At 32.6% G+C, this 22580-nt stretch overlaps 1 protein-coding gene across 1 annotated transcript; it reads left to right on the top strand.

The window, feature by feature from the left end:
• The first annotated feature begins 441 nt into the window (after positions 1-441).
• Positions 442-22580, top strand: LOC125049669 (fringe glycosyltransferase). The gene is made up of 8 exons (XM_047649074.1): positions 442-922; positions 6171-6219; positions 6454-6556; positions 17617-17764; positions 18158-18243; positions 19091-19161; positions 19774-19951; positions 21832-22580. The coding sequence occupies exons 1-8, from the start codon at positions 632-634 to the stop codon at positions 21884-21886; spliced, it is 981 nt and encodes a 326-aa protein (XP_047505030.1). The 5' UTR covers positions 442-631; the 3' UTR covers positions 21887-22580.

Genomic DNA, 22580 nt, shown 5'->3' with positions numbered 1-22580 from the left:
TTTGCCGGATTAGCTAGTAATATATAAATATTAGCAGATTATACGTTTTAGAATCATGTTAGTAACCCTGTTTGTCATAGCAAGTTTATAAGATTGTAACCAAGTCAGGCGCAGTTAATGAATCTAGGTGAGTAACAATTCAATAATTCAAGTAAAAGTAACCATAATTCGAAGAAAAACGCGTCGATACTAACCTTAATTGTGTAAGATAATACGTAGTCGTTAAAAGCTTCGAAAGTCAAGACTCAAGAATTATGTTTCCACAACGGTGGGTTTACGACATGCATAAAATTGTAAAAAGATGCAGCCATCGATGAAAGCAACAATTACTTGAGCCATTGACACGAGTGGCGCTGCCGGCGTTGCACAGGCGCACGCGCAGGTAGGCCGTACTAGAGCGAGCGAGATACAATAATCGTGCGTGTTTTGTTCAACACATGGTGGGGCAGCACAGCGCGGGCGTATTCGCTGTCCGTGCTACATTTTTATTTAGTTTGTAACCGTTCTTTGATAAGAACGGGCGGTTATAAGTTGTGTTGTCGTTAGCAACAATGTTTTGATTATGTAGTGCAGATGATTAAGGAACTAAGACATTCTGGAAGACATCGGCGTGGCGCCTGCCGGCTCTGGCATGGGTGGACGCAGGTTGATTAAGGCTGCGGCTGTGCTCATTGTTTTGGGTTACAGCAGTTTGCTTGTTTATCAAAGCGGAGTGAACTTTAATTTTCAAGACAATCGAGCATCTGTGCAAGTCGCTGTCCTATCTATTGAACCTGTTACAAAGACCACTTTGTATGAAAGTGAACTGAATAATAATATTACTTTAAGTGATGTATTTATTAGTGTAAAGACTACAAAACATTATCAGTATACAAGACTGCCAATTATTCTTAAGACGTGGTTCCAGTTGGCTAAACAACAGGTAAGTTCAAAATAGAATTTCATTTACTGTAATTTATTCATATTCAAATTAGAAAAGTTACAAATTATTCGACACAGAAATCAGCTGATTTGATTTTGTTTGTATATCATTAGTGCTAATTAGATATTTGTTTTAACAAGCTTTTGTTTGTTATCAAAAACTAAAGATTGTTTTTATTTATTTTAAAATCTTGTAGTTACATAGATTTTCTATTATAATGTAATTTCTTACGTCAGTATAGAACAATTATTAATTATTTTAAGATTAAAATAATCCATTAATACGATACATTAGAATCTGAAAATTATTAATCTCAAATCAATGTATAATTTAATGCAACCTAATATGGCGGTTTTGTTTGACATTTGTTGACTTCTGACAAAATAAGAATCTCAACGGTTTTCGCAAAACATCTTAATTTTATACAATTTATCGTGTCCATCTGCCGAGGGTTGATAAACCTGTTCTCAAAGTTCTCGAATTCCTCGTATCATCTGCCAAAATTACTTTAAAACTTGATTTCTCAATTAGCATTTATTTCTAAAACTGCCCATTGACGTTACTGTTTAGACCACTTTGTGATTTACATATTAACATTTGAGTAAGGGTAATAAAATCTTCGTGTCTTTGAAATATAACTAGATATGGTTCTTTTTAATTTTTATGGTCTTTGTACACACTTGAGACCTATTCATAAAAAAACATATTTTTTTACTTTTAAGTAGCTTATCAATTCTAGTCTACAAGACGATAGCCCTCTGTCATTGAGTGTCCATGGGCGGGCGGTAGCTCTTAACATCAGATGAACCTCCTGCCCGTTTGCCCCCTATAAAAAATATTTTTCAAAGTAGTAGTAAATTAGCCTTGAGTCTAGAACTCAGCAGACTTTGGCCGTGACTATTTGCCTACATATTAATTAATAACATTATCCGCACATGGCAACAATCTATTTAAGAACATCTGTATCGCTACTACTGTATACAGTAAGAGTAATTTCTCGAGACGTCTAATTTAAAGCAATTTAATTCCTGCAAAAGGATTCGTGTGCGGCAGATTCTCCGATTTCCCGGCTCGTGAACCCAACAAACAAGTTTCTTGGACTTAATATGAAGATGAACCCATTATTCACGCGAGACATGTACGACTGTGACAGAAACAACGTTATTACGGAAAAATATTCGCTGTATACATTCGTCTCCCAGTGGGAGGCTTGTTTAATCGTATTTCGTTTTCTTAATAAAATAACTCTCACGTGAATATGAACTTTGACTGAGATTGTTTTATTTTATTATCGACCGCTTGTTGAATTACAAATTTGGTTGCTAGCTACCTCGATATTCTTCGTGTTACGGGCGTTATTTATTAGGTAGTTTTGTAGGCTGATTAAATATTTGTAATTGGAACGATAAATCAGAACAACCAAACGGTTTATAATCTAATCAATTACAAAAATTTATATTTTTAGGTTTATAATTACTATTAAACAATTATTATAACTGTTATTAGTTAATGTTTATGAATTTCAACTAATATAACCATTTCCAAGTAAATTACACGTGCTTATTCAAAATAGAGTAATTCTCTTACGTATACATAATATTCAAGATAAAAATCAGAATTATTTCCGAACGTATTCAAAATTTGCCTCTATATTTTACTACTGCAACTCTGGTCTATTTAAGTATTACTGGTATTGAATAGGGAAACCAAAGTCGTGCTTCACCCATTTCCTGAATCTGGAGCGTGCATAATCGACCGTTAATCCTTGAAGGAGCAACACAGCTTCCATTGTGCGCCGGCGCAGCGCGTGGCACAGCGCGCGCTCGACACGTGACCGGATTGTTGCCCCGCTTTCGCCCTTTTTGTGGCAACCTCTCGAATCTTTGATTTATGGGCTATTTTAGTTATTCAACGTTTCCACGAAATTATACATTTAAATTAGTTTTATCTTCCAAAGATCAAAAACTACGAATACTATATTGTAAAATCCATATTATGGTTTTCACATAGTCCAACAAAATTATACCACAATATTTTTGTGACAACCTCTTGAATCTTTGATTTATGGGCTATTTAAGTTATTCAAAGTTTTCACGAAATTATACATTTAAATTAGTTTTATCTTCTAAAGATCAAAAACTACGAATACTAGGTATATTGTAAAATCCATATTATGGTTTTCACATAGTCCAACAAAATTATACCACAATATTTTTGTGGCAACCTCTCGAATCTTCGATTTATGGGCTATTTTAGTTATTCAACGTTTCCACGAAATTATACATTTAAATTAGTTTTATCTTCTAAAGATCAACAACTTCAATACTATATTCATCCATATTATGGTTTTCACATAGTCCAAAAAAATTATACCACAATCTTTGGTTATACTAATTAGCTGTAAGTTACAGAAATTTAATTAATCTTTTCTTCTAATCTTTATTCGTCTATAAAACATTATACAACTTGCCCACAAACCTGCTAATCTTGGGCATAAATTTCCTAAAACAAACTACTCTCGTCGCCCACAAAATATTTAACCTCACGCCATAAATTACGGTTCGTTGACAGATCTTGTTTCCGCATATCGCATTTCCTGAAGCTTATCACGACCATTTGAATTTTTAAGGTGAGGTTCTAAGAACGCATTTATTGACACAAACTTTCGTAACCGGAGCTTTTGTTTTGTTAAGAGCTTATCGCTCTTGCATGATCAGCGTTTCAAGAAAGCTTAACTAAATCCGTGCTAATGCGAAACTAGTCCGTGATAGAATTCTATAAATTGTCGTTGACATACATTTTTATTACTTGCACTATATTACATTTCTCAAAATCTCGAACCTAATCATGTTCTTAATTTGAACATATACTACATAACTTATTATAAAAATACATTTTATTTCTTATTGTGTTAAAAATAATGAAGTTAGAAATTTTTATTTCCTATCAAGTGATATGTCATTTGACGACGTATCTTAATTCTGTTTTGACAAAGAGTTGTTTTAACATATACAGTAATGATTTAAACATTATAGTACTAGGTTCAACATTGGGTTATCTAAAATATATAAGTACATCGATAATAATAATATGATTTATTTTAAAATCTATCAATACATCGGCGCGCGTAAAAATGAAACTAAATTATTAAAAATTTTACCTAACTCGACCTTTACTGTATTGGAACTCTTTTAGTATCTGAAAAAGTATTTATAAATCGACACGTTATACTTGATTAAAGCTTTAAGGCAGCTGTGTAAAAATAGTAATTTTCCTTGATCAAAGCAATTTAAATTTAAGGCTACAAGCCGAAACTAGAATTACGAAATTAATTAGAGCTCGCTTTGGTTCTAGAGGTCCAACCTGGTAAAGGGCTCACGTTTCCATGACGAAATTGACCCTTTGTGATTTATCAGCTCTGTTGAAGTGTGATCTATGAGGTAACCGGGCGTGGCCGATATTTGCAATAGATTAGCTAGAAGCACTTTTGCTGTCGTGTGTGGTAAAACATTCTATTTTTAAAATCCGTTTTAGGTATTTTTAAGATTATAGGATAGAAAATAGATATACCCAAAATAAAGATAAATTATTTTATTTTATCAAAACTATAAAATATTATTATTTATATTTAAAGATCTTCTATTTCATATAATACTGTAGTATAATCCAGAGGTCCTGGGTTTAATTCTTGGCAGAGTTCTAGTTGATAGACATATTCCCATACTACAGAAACCAAATATGAGTTTAATGAGAAACAAAGATTAATTTTGCCGCGCACCACCAGTTTGTGGAACCAGCTGCCCACTGAAGTATTTCCGAACCAATTCGACTTAGTGTCCTTCAAGAAAAGAGCGTACCAATTCTTAAAAGGCCGGCAACGCACTCGCGAGCCCTATGGCATTGAGGCGGCGGTATCACTTAACATCAGGTGAGCCTCCTGCCCGCTTGCCCCCTGTTCTATATAAAAAAAAAGATATTTTCTGTAGATTCAATTTATCAGAAGTTCACAATGTTCCGTGTATCACAATTCCGTCATCTATGCACGGCTTTCCACCCCAAATGCTAATGTAATGGCAATGTTATTCCATTTAACCGCTGTTAATTCTGTATAAACACGATTGTTTTCTTATCAATGAACTTGGTACATTAATTACATTGTATTGTAGTTTCATTGTTATTTTTGTATCACAATACAATATTTAAATTTTTCAGACAAGTGTTGAAATACTTCCGTAAGTGTAAACCACTATAATTAACATTCATACTATCGAGATAACCAGTGGCCATTCAACGTAATGTCCATACGTTATTAGGATTATATTATTTTACATTACCGAACAATACTATAGTTTCGGTAATACAATACCGTACCGATATTAAAACAAATCATATTATTATCAACAATGCGTATTTTTTAGATAGAAAAACCAATGTTGTACTCAGTACTACAATGTTTAAATCGTAACATATGTTTAAAAAACTCTTTGTCAAAACAGAATTCAAATTAGGTAACACAATGTACACTTATGAACTTCGATAAAGATATACATATTAAATGCTTCTTATTTTACATTTACTATATTAAGGTACGTCGTTATATGACATATCACTTGATAAAAAATATAAATGTCTAACTTTAATACTAACACAATTAATTGTATACCTCAGGAAATTCAAAACCAACTCTCAGTTAAGTTTCAAATTTGTGTCTCCTCTTTTGTATAATTGTAATATAATTTTTTTTTTTTGCAAATTGTCACATTAATTGTTTCGTTTTGGAGTCCAAAGTTCACTTTGGGTCGCCAGCATTGTAACTTATTGTGTATATACTATACACTGTAGAAAATTATATAATATGTGAAGTAGTACTGAAATAAATATAAGCATTAAATATAAACGTTAATACTTAAGCTATCTATGGTTTAGTTTCAAATTCACCTACAAAAAGCTCAAGATTTCTACGTTACACTCAAGCAGTCGATATACATGATCTTTAAATATCCGGATATAGTTTAAGAACTCATTTAAGCATTTAAAGTATATTTCTTTTTTAGCGTTAATAAGTGTACATTGTGTTACCTATATGAATAAATGATTTTTGACTTTTGACTTTTTGACTATTGACATTGTTTTTGTAATGTATTAATCTTTCTAATGAGTTTTTCATTTAATAATTCTAGTTAAGTTGATTAAACATCCCCAAATCTTGTATAAATTTTATTCATCTTACGGTCTGTTTCTCTTACAGATATGGTTTTTCACGGACACAGACAATCGTCAACACCAAAACCAAACAAGTAAGTAAAATCAATGTTTGGAAAAAGTTTCCTTTACTGCAGTTTTCAAGAATTAATCCACAATCTCCCGTGCACCAAGCAATTTCAAGCGAAAAGTTTCGATGATATTTCGTATGAACGTTGTACTGGTTGGAAAATTCTTAAATCAAATTTTGCACAAACACCCGTAGCCTCACAGCAAACTCGGTGTTACGGCTTTGGAATAATGGTCATAATTGTTTGGTATCATTGCAGACGGCCACATGGTAAACACCAATTGCTCGGCGTCACATCAGCGAAAACACCTATGCTGCAAAATGTCCGTGGAATATGACCGTTTTCTGGAGAGCGGTAAAAAGTAAGTACCATTTAAACGTAATCATTCTGCTAAATAGCCTTTAAAACCAATGGTTACATTATCCGATTATAACAGAGTATAGGTACAACGTGTTGTTGTGAGCAGTGTTGGCCTAGTGGCTTCGGTGTGCGACTCTCATCCTTGAGGACGTAGGTTCGATCCCCGGCTGCGCACCAATGGACTTTCTTTCTATGTACGCATTTAAAATTCGCTCGAACGGTGAAGGAAAACATCGTAAGGAAACCGGCTTGCCTAAGACCCAAAACCCAAAAAGTCGACGCGTGTGGCAGGCTGATCACCTACTTGCCTAGTAGATTAACATATCATGAAACAGATACAGAAATCTGAGGCCCAGACCTAAAAAGGTTGTAGCGTCACTGATAGGTTTGTATGAGTGACGGCAGGTCATGGGTCCTTAGCAGATCGTAACTTATAACTATTTCATATACGATTGTAAATGAATTTACTAAAATATATCCCCTGTGGCGTAGTGGTCTAACGCTTATTCTATGTCTAGAGTAGTAGAGTAGTAAATTCAACTCCCGGCAAAATAATTAGTCCGATCAAATACCCTTAGAACTAATTTGTTTACATACACGTACTTGTTTCTTGCCGCGTGAATACCGAGAATTTTGGCTAATTGTTTTTGCGACCTCTATACAATAAATTTATTTTCATATAAAACCATCATTAATTATAAACTTAAACATTTCTTAGGATTCTTTAGTAAAAGCATTCTTGAGTTTATCGCATTTACGCGGGGAGTTATATTGTAATAATATTATGAATAAGTCAAAGCTTTCTATTAAAACACCAAAATGGAAGCAATTAAAACTCAATCAGACTATTGCTTGCAAAGCGGATGCAATTAATCACAAGTGTAATTATACTGTACACGGCTATTAAAATGTAATATTTTGTTTTACACACGGCATAAATCATATTTTATCATTTGTGTTTATAACTGCTTATACAAAGCAAAAGAAATAATCGTTTGTATGTATGACATTTTGATTCTACTATGATAAGTGTTTAATTGATTAACACTAGCACTATTATATAACACTGCTATTGTAATTGTATTGATACAGTTTTTCTACATAGAAAACAAATCAAAACTTCAAATTATACACATGTATAAACGTATTTTGAAAACTCGTTTTTTTTTTCATCATCATTAACGTATCGCGGCATTGGTAAGTAGACGTATTAAATATAATAAAAAAATATATAGCGGTGCCATAACTCTAAGGTGAGGAAAATACACAGTCGTATTTTAGTTTTTTACAAATTATAATTAAACGACAGCACTTAGAACGCTAATATTAACTAGGAATCAGCCCAGGGTATAACTTTATATAGGAAGAAAAAAAGTATTCTGGTACGATAAATTTTTCGACCAATTTCTCTGCCACATACATGGATAAACGAACACATCCATAAACACAGACTGACGGACGTCCAAGAATGATTGATTTTAATGTTATTATTTACTATGTTAAACAAAATAATTGTTCATAAAAAATACCATATGTGCTTGATAGATTATTTAACTCGATTTTAGTGCACTCATATTGTCCTGTAAGTGTTATATTAGTGAGAAACAAGTCATTCAAGTTGCGAAAGACTGGGTTTTTTGACACGTCGAGAGTAGAGCACTGCCAGAGGAGTGCAATTGTAATTTGAACATAGGTATATAGGCTAATTATCAGTTGTCAATTCGCATTAGTAAAGCATATTTTAATATTTTATTTACTGTACACGTCCACCGAATTATAAAATAAAATATTCATGTCTCCAAAGCGTCAAAACTGTTTTACATTTCGACGCGTTAATGTATTCAGAAATAAAATCAGTCACTGGTGTATAAAAAATTAAAACCTCGTTTCCAGCTTTAATTCATTTAAAAACACACTTTAAAGTGAAAATATTTTCTTAACAAACACTCGAGCTACGCTTTTTTATTTCAAGTAAAAACAAGACGCTTTTAACTTCTGTTTTGAGAAGCCTCACTGTATAAATAATGAGCGGTTTTGTTTGTTCGTAATGATAATATCAATGTTAATATTTTCTTCTATATGTACCTATGATTTGTGTGTATAATTCATATTTTGTATAAAGCAAATTTTTTTTATAACAGGGAACAAAGGGAAGGCTTATTTGATGTTTTAAATAATAAAATAATATAATTATATGTTTATTCATTAGAAGTACATATGCAATACAATGCGTGAATCCTTTTATGTAAAAAAAACTTTTTTAAGGGTTTTTGCTCTAGCTAGGGTCCCAGCTCTTCCAAAACAAACTTAATTATAAATTCCTTAATACTTATGTAATTTAATTACAAAAGTTAGTTAACCCATAATCACCCGTGGAGTCACTCACACAAAGAGTCGATACGCTCTTTTCTTGAACCATAAGTCAAATTGGTTCGGAAATACTTCAGTGGAGTGCAACTGAGCACTACTTACGGCATATCCCGAAGTTGCTGTTTGCGTGTTGTTTCGTCTACACGAGGAGTAAGATGTAATGGTTCCAGTTCTGTACAAGCATCTTGTGAATCAAAATACTTGACAATTAATGGTGGAGAGTTTTTGCCAGTTCTTTTCGTCCTTTCCACGCCTTTGTACCTTGTAACAGTATATTTTTATTTAAAGTGGATTTTGTTGTTTTGTGTCAAAATTACCCACATGATTTGATTCGGTTCAATTACCGTTTCATTCGTGATCTTCATCTCATCTATGAATTAAATATTTATTATAATTTTAAGATAATTTAATAAGTGACTTTTTACTTTAAAATATCGATTAATCTTATTTAGTTTATCATTGAGAAATACTATGATAGTATAAACAAAAGCACTGATCTTTCTCTTTCCAATACAGCGTTGATAGAATTTGATAGAAAGAGACGGCTGGTTTTAGTAAGAAGTATGAATTATGTCTCCATATCCATTAAAATATGACTTTTTGCAAGTTTTTAATCTTATTCAATTTAGACGCAAATATATGAAATTAATTAACAACAAAAAAATCACTGTACAATGTACATGCACTTTTTCTGACAGTTGCAAATTTAAATATATTTATTATATTTTATTTATTTACCCTTCGTTGCAAATGAAAGAAACACAATACATAAAAATTATAAGGGATGCAACGGGCGGCCTTATCGCTAATAAGCGATCTCTTCCAGGCAACCCTAGTTAAGAGAAAAACTTAAAAAAAATTAAAAAGAAATATACACTACCCTATCACAAAAAATCGTTATTGTAATATTATTAATGAGCTGCTTTGTGCCGCAAAATGCCTAACGGTAGCGCACAAAGCCATTACCTAAATTGAGTTATACTAATATGTTTAGCGACGCATTAAATGGTACCTGTGTGCTCAGTCATCGTCAATGTCCGGCCAACGTCACTATGGAGGTCCACTCTATATTCAAATAGATAGTTAATGGGTTTTTGAGAGCAAATCCAATATTATTTTGGGCGCACAACTATTTTCACGCGTTTGCATAGCACCGACCTATGTTTTTGTTAGACTCTTGTTATTCTTCCCACAGAACTGTTTGCGTAGTAGCATCGTCAACTTTATGTCAACTAATTATTTGGATTTGTAAATAGATCCTCTTTTGTAAATAGAATATTCTTTAACTGTACCATTCGGAATAGATATGATGATGACTAACTTCACGTTCGAAAGTCATTTGTTTCATTTTTAGCAACTATTTAAATTTCGAATACTAATGTTTCAAATTTGAAATTAGAATATCGAAAACAAAGTCGTCATACATAAAAACTACCTCTATAAACATCCACGGTCAAAAATTTAGTATCAAATAAGTTGTGCAGGTTTAATCTAATGTATAAAATTCTTGTGTCGCGGTGTTTGTGGTTAAACTCTTCCGAAACGGCTCGACCGATTCTCATGAAATTTTGTGTGCATATTGGGTATGTCTGAGAATCGGACTACATCTCTTTTTCATCCCCCTAAATGTTAAGGGTCGTTCACCTCTAAATATTGTTTTTTTATTTTTAGATAATTTTTTCTGTTTTTATTTTTTTATGATACAGCATTAAAAAATACATACAACCCCTAATTTTCACCGCTCTACGATCAACCCCTATTTTTTTATATAAATGATATACATGGCAAAACGACGTTTGCCCGGTCAGCTAGTGACTTATAAAAACGAAAGAACACTTTTCTAGAATGTCCCCATATCCGAGCAGAAAGAACTTTTTACAAGACGTGAATGAAATAATTATTTTCTCGGAAATATTAATCTCTTCAGGCATAAAATTTAACACATTATACAGCATATAATTATTATGATTATACGTGACAAAAGAAATCCATTTAATAAATGACCAATAAACACAATAATCATTTTATTAATAGATAAGTGATTCACACCACGGCATAATTCTTTTGACACATTTTGACACGCGTCAAACAGAATTTTTCCATTAGCAGTTTTATGATTCTTTACCTTTCTGTCGAGCCTCTTCGGCCCTTTATTGTCATGGAATTTCAATAGAAAGGAATTAAATTGCTCACGATTTGAAATTTGTAAAAATTTGGGGAATTTTAAGATTTTCACGCTCGACGAGTTTCAAATGTATTGTCTATGCTAATATTATTAAGAGTTGATGCTTGGGAGGTTGTTGTGTGATCTTGTGACTGTACTGGTTTTTACCAATACCACATTACTTGTGACTGTCTTAGAAAATATATTAAAAGTAAAGGACTTTCTCGTGATAGTCGGATTTGCACATTATGGTAGGGGAGCCCAAGCGGGGATTTCGGGATTTACTAAAGCGCGGCAGATTAATATACAGGGGGATACCTTGTACCCGGTTAAGTTTTTTTTTTCATTTTCAACCTTTAAATACAACCACCGGCATCGTGCAAACGATCAGATTAACATACGTACATTATTAAAAATACGTAGGGCAGTGATGCAATCAATATCTGACGCGCTCGAGGATGTCCATGCAACAGTTTTTTTTACATATTTAAAAATCTATAGCCGCTTCCCCCACCGATGTAAATATATTATATCATTTAACATTTTTTTCTTCTTATTATCTAAGCTTTGCATCCCAATAGGTCTCTACGACGCTCGAGTAAATCCCCATTTAGCATTAAGCCTGAGAAGAAACGGTCGAACTAAAACGTTTCTTACGAATGATACCTTAATGATGAGAGATATATGATTGAGGTATAGAGAATGGATTGAGCTTGATAATGGTTACAAAAAGTCAGCGACAACATATGTCTTACTTGATGTGATATAATTGCATATATAGAAAAACACTTTTTTAACGAATTTGAAGTTATGTTTTATTATAAATTTACAATTATTTTACATAATTTTAAATTTAACCGACGTTACGCGTGCTGTGTGTCGTCTATGTCATATCAGCATGTATGCAAAATCAGCAGTCTGTGAACACACACTAGATAGGCCCAATCACTACATACGCTTTGACCAACCGAAAGTACTTGCGAAAGAAAAAAGATTCTTCTCAAGATTGGTACGCGAAGCCATTGAAATCAAAAAACACCCCAATTTCAATACAGAAGACGGCCTAAAATTGTCAAACACCTGGGATCCAATAATATCCAAATTAAAATCTCAAGATAAACAATCCGCGAAAATAGAGGACACCGTGAGCCATTTCTGCCAAAACCCTCCATCTTTTAGTCGATTCCAACTCCGGGGAAATAAATACAGATAACACAACTTTTTCTACAGCTGTGATACTTTTTGACATTCAACACCTTTTGTCTTCAGTCACCGTGACCACGCACGCTGTAAAGCACGCGAAACGTCGGTTAAATTTAAAATAATTGCAAATTTATAGTAAAACATCCGTTACAAATCCGTTAAAAAGTGTTTTTCTATGTCTAAAAATTATGTCAATAAAAGGCAATACTATAATTGCATATAGTAAGTAATAAGTGCTGGTCTTAGCAGAAAACGTTCCAAAATTAAATGCAAGCTTCCGATTATGAACGTGATCATTAAGTTTAAGTTAGCACTAAATATATGTGCGAGTTGGATTTGTATAACGTTCTTCGACTCTTGTGTCTTGAATCTAGAAATGGCGGGAAATTATCCCCAAGTGAATGCAGCATTTGAATAGCTCTTATACAAACGCGCATCATAAAACAATTTACTTCAATGACATTTTTACCTTTAGAATAGTGTTACCGCATTAAAAAATCACTCAATGTCTACAGTTTCCTATCAACACTGGAGAAACTCAAACATAAGATTAATTTTCAACACTGTTTATAGAAAAGTTTAAAAGCAAACGCTGGAATTTCTCTGATATATACTTTTTAATATTGGATACATGTTTGGGGGGTTCTCAGAGTCATCGGGCGTCTTCATTTAATTTCATAGGCAGTAGGTCGGCCTTCGGTGCCTCACAACCATGAAATCAAACCTATGGATTCATAGACTACTAGGAATCGCGTACTCTTTATATATATCGTACTCCTAGAATGTATGCTAGAAGAAAGAGAAATAATAATAAGTAAAAATTTTATTTATGACAAAAGGGCTTGTGACAGAATCCATATATCGCTAGTCCCCACACTAGGGAGGCACTGTGTTGTGGGTAACTAGAAAAACAATTATTACTTGTTTATATTATTTGAAAAAAAAATTATACAAAATAATAATAATAATAGTAATTAATTTAGTGTTGCAAATGAAGTGAATGAGTGAGTGTGTGAATAGGTGTGTATGCGCATGTATTTAGAGTGTAGCTGAAAGTTGTTATGATCGTGCACTGTGTCTGTGTTAGTTTATTATAGTTTATATTAATTAAATATTACCTTATTATTACTACGAATTGAATTGGTCAATAAATAAATGATTGTACGAACTTTCGTTAAACAAATGTTAAACTCGAATCTTAATATGCGCCGAAGAAGTAAGGTAATAAAACATTATTACGTTATGCAAACGCCAGTTAAGCTATTCAAATCCAACCTCAGGTGTAGTTTAAGTAGTAACATGTATTTAATGTTACTTTATGAGTGGTATTCGGGAAAGCGTACCGGGGATACATCCGACATTCCCAGTTGGATATTTATGTCACCTTGCAGTTTACGTGCATACAGTGCATTACTTGCGAACTTCGTATATTCTGACGTCTCGTGAACGTTCGAAATTTGAATTCGCTGTGCCTTTTTAAGTTAGGAATTCATTCTGAAATGTCTACTAGAGGTATTATAAAAACTATTTATGTCTCATACTTAAAATTTTGTATCTGAAAATTAGTATCAAGTAGGGGCCTCATAGCCTAGCGGTCTTATTAAGTGGCAACTAGGTGAGGGGTACCGGGTTCGATTCCCGGTTCGAGGGCAAGTTTTAATTTAATTTAAATTTGTTCTCGGCCTTTGGGAGGGTTGTGCGGTACTGCTTAAACTGTACATGGAGGACACGGTCGAATTTTTAAAGACAAGCACGAATTATAAAAAATCCTATACTTGACGCTGGCTAATGCACAAATTGTGACAGAGCCATAAAAAAAAAGTATCAAGTACAGAATGTTTTTTGTTGTCCAAACAAAATGTGTATTTTTTTCTCATTCATTCTAAGACGCGTTTTTGGCCAGGTGACCGAAAATTTCCTAAATCTCTTTTTTATATAGAACTGAGGACAAACGGGCAGGAGGCTCATCTGAAGTGGACACAATGCCAGAGGCCTCGCGAGTGCGTTGCCGGACTTTAAACCATGTTAATATCTTCTATCTATACCCCAACATGAGTTTTAATGCACAATTTAAATATATAACGCTATAACCCTTTATAAGCCACATAGTAACATTTAATATGCTACAGTCTGGGTTTGAGTGCACAACCTTACGGTTGAGAGTCACGCTTAACCACTAAGTCTCCTCTTTCAAGTAGTATTACATAAAAACCAGATTTATTTCTAAATACAGACCATACAACATATCTCAATCATGCAATATTTGTTCATATATGTTTGGTATAACTATGGAATTTATAAAGAAACGACACCAAAAAATTGTCATATTATAACCAGCTGTAACAACATCAGCTCCTTGTTTGTGTAACTAAGCCATGCTTTTCCTACTTTAGTCATGGTATTCATAAATCTAATAAGACGGACATTCCAATAAAAATATTAATTGCTAACGAGTACGAACGGTAAATGTAAAAACTGAGAACACTACAAACCTAATAAGTAATTCACCTCGATATCGACATACTAGCTTTTGCTTGAAACTACTTTTTCAAGCGTTCTATCCCGGCTTCGCGCAGTTGGACTTATATTATTATACAAATAAATATATACGTAGCTTACGTTACTCAGGGATTCAATTCGTATGATGAATCGTGAGCTGTGTTGGCCTAGTGGTTTCTCCGTTCGCGGACAAGGCTACGCTGTTACTGTGTCCTGCCCCGGGCGATTGCTGGTGGAGCCGTGGGGTTTTAGTGGGTGCACAACAGCGAGTCCCACATAACCCTTCACCACCAGGTCAACCGTGCCGCGGGAGGGTTATGCCTATGTCCTAGACCCAAAATGTCGTCAGCGTGTGTCAGAAACAATTATCGCCTACCTGGGTATTAGGCAAAATAAATGTTCACCGAAAGAGGCCCATACTTAAAAGGTTGTCACGTCAAGCATTTTGGCTAATTGTAATAGAACGTTTTTAATTTTATTATAAATTATTATACACTTATATATACAAATAGTATCTTAAAAGAATAAATGTACGCGAGTATAATCTATATATAAGAATCACAAAGAATTTTAATTCTGAGATTATTTGTTTAATGTAATTAGGCAACGGAGATTCTACAATCTCTATGTTTTAATATTCAGAAAAGACACATAACTAACTTAATAACGTGTAATTTAATTATCCAAACGTACTGATGAATTTCTTAATGGATTTATGTAATATACTATCAAGAACTCAGAACGGTGACTTATAAGAAACAATTAGAAGATGATACAGTAGTGTCTGTTAGTTACAATGGGAAAAATCTCATGTACTGCAAAATGAGAGAACACTTTAAAGATAAGGCGAATGTAACTTTGGACACCTGCGCTCCTATCGTAACTATACAAGTATATTGTTTCAAGCAGGACTATTGCGTAAAACGATACTTTCAACGATTGACTTCTATTAAACGTTGTATGTTCATAAAGACCATATTATCATTGATAAATAAGCAAATTTGTTCGACCTGGTGGGCAGAAAAACTATGTATTTATGTGTTTATGTTTCCACTGTGACAATTTCTATAAACTTAGTAATAAATAAAAATAACAAATCGCCATATCTAAAAATTGGCTCCTGTTAATATCTTATAAATCACAGACTTGCTAATACAAATACTATTAAAAAATTAAACACGATTATAGGCATCTTTTTCCGCGCACCACCACTATGTGGAACCAGCTGCCCACTGAAGTATTTCCGAACCAATTCGACTTAGGGCCCTTCAAGAAAAGAGCGTACTAATTCTATAAGGCCGGAAACGCACTTGCGTGCCTTCTGGCAGTGTCTGGTTCTGTGTCCATGGGCTAATATCACTTAACATCAGGTGAGCCTCCTGCCCGTTTGCCTCCTATTAGATAAAAAAAAAAATAACATAAATTACCGAATGTAGATGCTTCAATTTCGTTATACATAATATATAGGTTTATTATAATAATTGGCAATAATTTATAAAATTATTATGATGTTATATAACGACAAAACCCTAGATATACCTAGTTATTTCTCAAATGTTTAGTTTTTTTGTAAAACTAGCCTAAGGGACGCCCAAAAACGGACACCCATCTTAGTTAATGCCTTGCCGGCCTATGAGGGAGGAGTATGATCTTTCGTAAACTTGTAATTATGTACAACTTAATATTAAACTCGTCGTTAAAGTTACAGGGTAGGCCTGCCGCTTCGCATTATACGTATATGTTGTATTACCGCGCAACATAGTCTAAGCTCCTGTTATTAACGTCGATCGTAATGTCAGTAAATTATACAGTAATAATTACTACCACCCGTAACCCGAAGGAAACTGCGACTTGCAATTTAATACAGCCTTTTTACAAGCGGTAATAAGTGGTGTCGTAAAATATGTAGTCGCTGGAATGTTAATTATACGTGCGCAAACTAAATATTATTAAATGTGAAACTGGTCAACTTATTACTGGTGTAAAATGTATTAGCAATTGTAGGTACTAGTTCAAAAAAAGCAAGCAAGAATGGCTTAACAAATTCTTTTACAAATAGAATCGACTCCGAAATTCAATAATTCTAACAATGTTTCTTATTTGTATTGATTAATCTTGTATTTCATAGAGAATTATAGGAAGATGCTTTTAGTCAAGTTATTAGTCAGAGACAAGTCATAATGTATCGATTTCGATAGACAATAGATGTGCTACCGATCTGGACATCCACATTTTATTATGCAAAGAGTTTTCTATCTAATTAGAAAATCCTTAAATGACTGCTTGAAAATATACAAAAAACTCGACGATTTGATCTTCATTTATTTTTAAGTTAAAAATTATCAGTGATACAGATGTAAAAATGTATCCGCCTTATTGCCCTTTTAAGGACAGCAGGTGTTTAATTAGGCAATAGTTAAGCTCACATTTCAAACTGTTTAAATAATTACCGATTTCAAAATGTTGAATAGAGTGTAAATCTCCTTATATTAAAAACTGTGTGTGTTGATTGTGGGGTTTATGGAATTGTATATTTCAGAAAGTCTTACTAGCAGAGCATTGTGAGTGACAGGATTTTGTCACTATAATTTAGACAGACAAATAAAGAATAAACCTGGTCCTCAGATTTCTATATCTGTTTCTGATTGATTAGCAATTATCAGCATTACGTGTTGAACGACGATGGCTTTTGGGTTACAGGCATTATATTTTTCGTATGCGTACGAGCAAACGTCAATTGCGCATTTATTTGTATGCGCGAAGAAGCTTCGCGTACAAAGCTAACACGATCCGATAGTAATTAATACTTAATTTCTTTGTTTTAGGTGGTTTTGTCATTTCGACGACGACAATTATGTGAATGTGCCACGACTTGTCAGCGTACTCCAGACTTATAACCACAAAGAGGACTGGTATCTGGGTAGAACATCTGTTTACGAACCAGTCAAGATATTTAAGAAGCCAACTAATAAGGTAACTATATAAGCAATATATAATCTAATATATAAAGTTCTCGTGTCACAATGTTCGTAACTATACTCCTCCGAAACGGCTCGATATGCAAAATAATTTATTGAAATCTCAAATGACGAATTGTAAATTCAAATGCCACGTGTTTTTTTATTTGTATTAATTTTCGACACTTTTAATATTTTAAAGATAATTAAATTTCTAACATATCTTCCTTTTTCCATCTATCTAAGTCTCGGAAATGTAAAGTCTTAGATTTATATAAATATTTATATATATATAACTCTTGTTCATATGAACAAGAGTTAAAAATTAGTTTGCCAAAGACGTTTCACTTCTGACATATGTACTTTGTACGCACGCGCTTTTTTTCTTAGTTTGTGCTATTTGTTACAGCTAATGTTCTCATTTTGGTTTGCCACCGGAGGTGCTGGATTTTGTATCAGTCGGAGCTTAGCATTAAAGATGTTACCTGTAGCAAGGTGAGTTTACGTTTTGTAAGAAATATTAACAACTATATTTTATTTTTAAACCGAAATGAATATGTTGGTATGTTATCATCCTCAATAGTATAAAAATACAATATAGATCATAATTATTCATCTAACTAGATTATGGCAACAGTTTTTTTCATAGATAATAATAATTTTTTGTATAATGTTATTTTACACTTTTGTTTCATGATTTTTTTACCTTTTTATAATTACAATAGATTTTTATGACTTAGATTCGACAAAATAATTATAACACTGAATGCTTATGGCACGTTTATGATAGTATTAAATGGCAACATTCACACTTCAAATTTAAAAAAACTAAGTAGACTTTCACCGTACTCGGGACATCATTCGGTGCTTTAGACTTGTAGAAGTGAATTTGCAATAAGATACAGATACCGGCAAACATCTTGAACAAATGTCCTTGCCTGCGCAGAAGCAATTTTTAGGTATCACTGGGGCGGCGGGAGGTGGTGCGCGGCGGCGTGAGAGTGACGTGTCGATCGCGTGATTGGTAAATCAGTTGTCGTTTGCGTCCCGCGATGCGCAATCTTTCCCCACTCCCTTGTTTAATGCTCAAGAAGTTTGCCGGTATCTGTATCATTGAAAAATAATAATAAAATATAATATTATATATTTATTAATAGATATAATTATTAAAATTACATCATATGTGTAAATAAAAATAAATCGCAAAATATGTTGCTAGCATATAAAAATGTTGCTTTGAAGTTACTAAAAAAAAGTCATATTAAGGCCGAACGAAGCTCGAGGAGGCAGCTAGTTTAATATAATTTAATTCAATTGTTTTATTATAATTCCTTTGTTTTAGTGGTGGAAGATTTATCAGCATCTGCGAAGGAATCAGATTGCCTGATGATGTATCTGTAGGCTTTATTATAGGTAAGTGTTATCTATGTTTGTCTAATCGGGAGACTAAGCAAATCTATTAATTAACTCCTGCGATTACCGCCTTTGTGTATTAATTAATTAATAGACACCAATGATCATACGTACTCTGAGTTGTCCATTAAATGTTATAGTAGATTAAGTAATTATATACACGAAATTTAAAACCTTGTTAAAAAATATGCCTTAAGTGACCGTGTTAATAAACGACTCTAGGTATCTGGTATAGTTAATAATTAATTGTTGTAGGTTTTGTAACTACCTATTTCATATATACTTGTACATAGTGTCAAAAAAGGTTTCGGTATGTAAATATGTATGATGAAATAAAATGTCAAACAAAAAGTTGGCACTGCAAGCGTTAGCGAATTTCTTACAATCATATTCCATAGTATTGTCTTTTATTGACATAACGTTTACACACTTTAATCCGGTTAAAAAGTGTTTTCTTTAAATCATATTCCATGGTTTGTTAATGAGAGATCAAAGAGGATTCTAACTTAGTTCAAGTAAAATTACCAATGATATTCGACCGTATTTATGTCTCATATACGGTTTAATGAAAAGTCAGATAAACGTACTGATCATATGCGTTTTTTCTAATAGAGCATCTGATGAAGAAAAACCTAACTCTAGTACCAGAGTTTCATTCACACCTTGAACAGATGAAGCTATTGCCACCGGAGACTTTCAGAGACCAGATCTCTTTTAGTTATTCGAAGATTAAAGAAGAATGGAACGTCGTCAATGTTCCTGGATTTGACACTAGATATGATCCAACTAGGTGAGTAAAATATTTACAAGTAAATTTATAGGACGGGAACGCATCAACCAACGCGTCTCCATGGGCTGCAGTACTGTATGTCAGTAGTGTATGGCTCTTCGGTTGGCTTGTTACTTTTATGTTATTACAAACAAAATATAACTACCACAAGTCAAGCAAATAATACTATACAAATTAAAACACTTTATCGCAATTAAATGCGTAATTATTACAACTTAATACGACCTTTAATTATGCTCGCTGGACAGGCTTAATTTATAATTATTCACATGTCTCTAATAAAACAATTATGACAATTGACGTATTTAATTCAGTAAATATTTTAATGTCAGGTACCAGGTAACTCATCATCCCAATTGTCCTACCTTTCAGAAGGACGCATTTTGGCCTCAACATACCGGTATACAGTTAGGGATGTGAAAAAAGAATCGATTATAGAAATAATCGATTTTTTTAAACGATTTTAATATTAATAATATCGATTCTTTTTATCATTGAAAATCAATCATAGTCGATTTTTTATCTGCAACCTCTCGACATAATGTCTGCTATATGTAACCCAGACCTATAACTATTAGGGAGATTCGAAAGGGTGATAAAACCAGTTAATTTCACAAAAACTCAAGTTTAAATTGAACACTATAATTTAAAAGTAAAATAATTTTATTCAGCAGCACAAGATTACATACAATAAAAAAGACTACAAAAACACTGCAATGTGCTACTGAAAAGGCAATCAGCATCTATCAAATTTCACCTAAAATCTATCAAAACGAGATTAGGTTAATTTCAATTTTGATTATTCTAAAACTTTAATTTGTGTTTATAATTTCTATTGATTATTTTTAATTAATAAACCATGAAAAATAAAATATTTAAGGTGTTTATTTTGAAATTAATTCAAAAATAAGGAAAAAATCGATTTTTCATGCTAAAACAATCGATATTTTTATGCAGAATGTCACATCCCTATATCCAGACTCTGCATTCTGACAAACAAGCTAAGTCTATATCGATAGTTGCCACATCTTAAAATCAATTTTCGTTTAGTGTTTATAATTAGTTTTTTTGGTTATTTTTTTAATCTCTTCGTGTTTCATGTTTGCTTATATTTGCTTGTCACAGTTAATATTGTATTTTATTTTTTTAATACCATTGTATCAGTGTGCCGAGCGTAATTAACGTATTACACTTATTAATTAAATCAGTATACAGTATTAATCTTGTCTTACGAAAACATACATGATCATTGAATTCTATTACATCTACCTAATACGCGTTAGAATTATATATAACACTAGCTGGCCTGGCGAACATCGTACCGCCTAACAGTCGATTCTTTATTTGTTTAAAATACTTATTCTGCTATTCGGGACACCGGTCTAGCTGAGATAAAAAAAAGAAAGTTGATAAGACAATAAATACATTATGTCAAGAAATAAAAATTTACCTTCCCGGAACCCCTCCACTAACACTTGAACTTTATGATATGGTATTAAAGTTCAAATTGACTTTTAAGTATTATTACGAATATTGTGTATGGGAGTATAGAAAAGTGTTGTTTTTAGACTTTTTCACTAAATTTTTTAATTTTTTTCTCCGTAAGAACCATCCTCGTACTTCAAAAAATATTATAAAAAAAGAATCAGACAAATCGGTCAAGCCGTTTTCATGTTATGTCGTGACAACGGAAAACGGGTTTCATTTTTATATATATAGATTTATATTACAAAAGCATGGAACAGGTGAAATTATACTCCGCAATAAAATGGACATAATAAAAGCTAATCCGAACTAGTGTTTATTCAATTCCAAGACTATGAATTTCTTTCGAAATGCGACCGCCGTAGTTGAGAATTTAAACTTTTGTTTTGTTGCAGGTTCCTGTCTCTACACTGTTTCCTTTTCCCTCATTTCAAGTTTTGCCCCAGGTAGCATTTGCGACAATTTTATTACTTGGATAATAATTGCGACTTTCTGTCTAAGTTTTCTTTGTGCATTGATAAATATGGTGCTTTTACTGTTAATGTTCTAAATTTAAATGTGTGCAATTCAAAAATCGAATGCAATACACTTGTTAAAGTGAATCCTAATGTTTCAAATCATTTTCGTATACACAAAGCTTTGAATATAGAAATATTTTATTGAAATTTCGTAAATAAAATATCACAATTTTGTAATGCTCTCTATGGCGTAAGTAACTATTTGTATAAAGTAATAAAAAACTGTAACTTGCCTATCTCTCTTTATAATTTGTAAAACTAATCTAGATTTTATTCTTATATCTCAAGACTAACGATGAGAGCTTTAGGTTGTGATAAATTGTAAGAGATATATTGGTGTATAAAATTCAAGCTAATTTCGCATTTTGAAATAAAATAATCGTACATATGAGATTATATTTCTGATTTATATTAATCTTTCTTGTGTATTTATTAATTGAAGCTTATTTTATTTCAATCTGTACCATTTGTATTTTTATCTTTGTAAAATTTAATCTGTGATATTAGATTACATTCTTGTAGATATTAATTGTTTTATATCGTGCATATATTTTTAGAAGTTTACTTAAAGTCAAATGTTATGATATTGTTATGATTTGTTTATGAAATAAACAATATAGAACTGA

The sequence above is a fragment of the Pieris napi genome, chromosome 5 (genome assembly GCF_905475465.1).
Source record: "Pieris napi chromosome 5, ilPieNapi1.2, whole genome shotgun sequence".
NCBI lineage: Eukaryota > Metazoa > Arthropoda > Insecta > Lepidoptera > Pieridae > Pieris > Pieris napi.
This window is presented reverse-complemented; position numbering and strand designations above follow the sequence as displayed.

What these genes read in the sequence shown, in the direction of transcription:
- LOC125049669 (XM_047649074.1), top strand. Translation starts at nt 632, where the DNA reads ATGGGTGGACGCAGGTTGATTAAGGCTGCGGCTGTGCTCATTGTTTTG. An exon ending in TTAAGAAGCCAACTAATAAG is followed by an intron (nt 17,765 to 18,157) that starts GTAACTATATAA and finishes TATTTGTTACAG; the next exon opens with CTAATGTTCTCATTTTGGTT. An exon ending in ACTAGATATGATCCAACTAG is followed by an intron (nt 19,952 to 21,831) that starts GTGAGTAAAATA and finishes GTTTTGTTGCAG; the next exon opens with GTTCCTGTCTCTACACTGTT.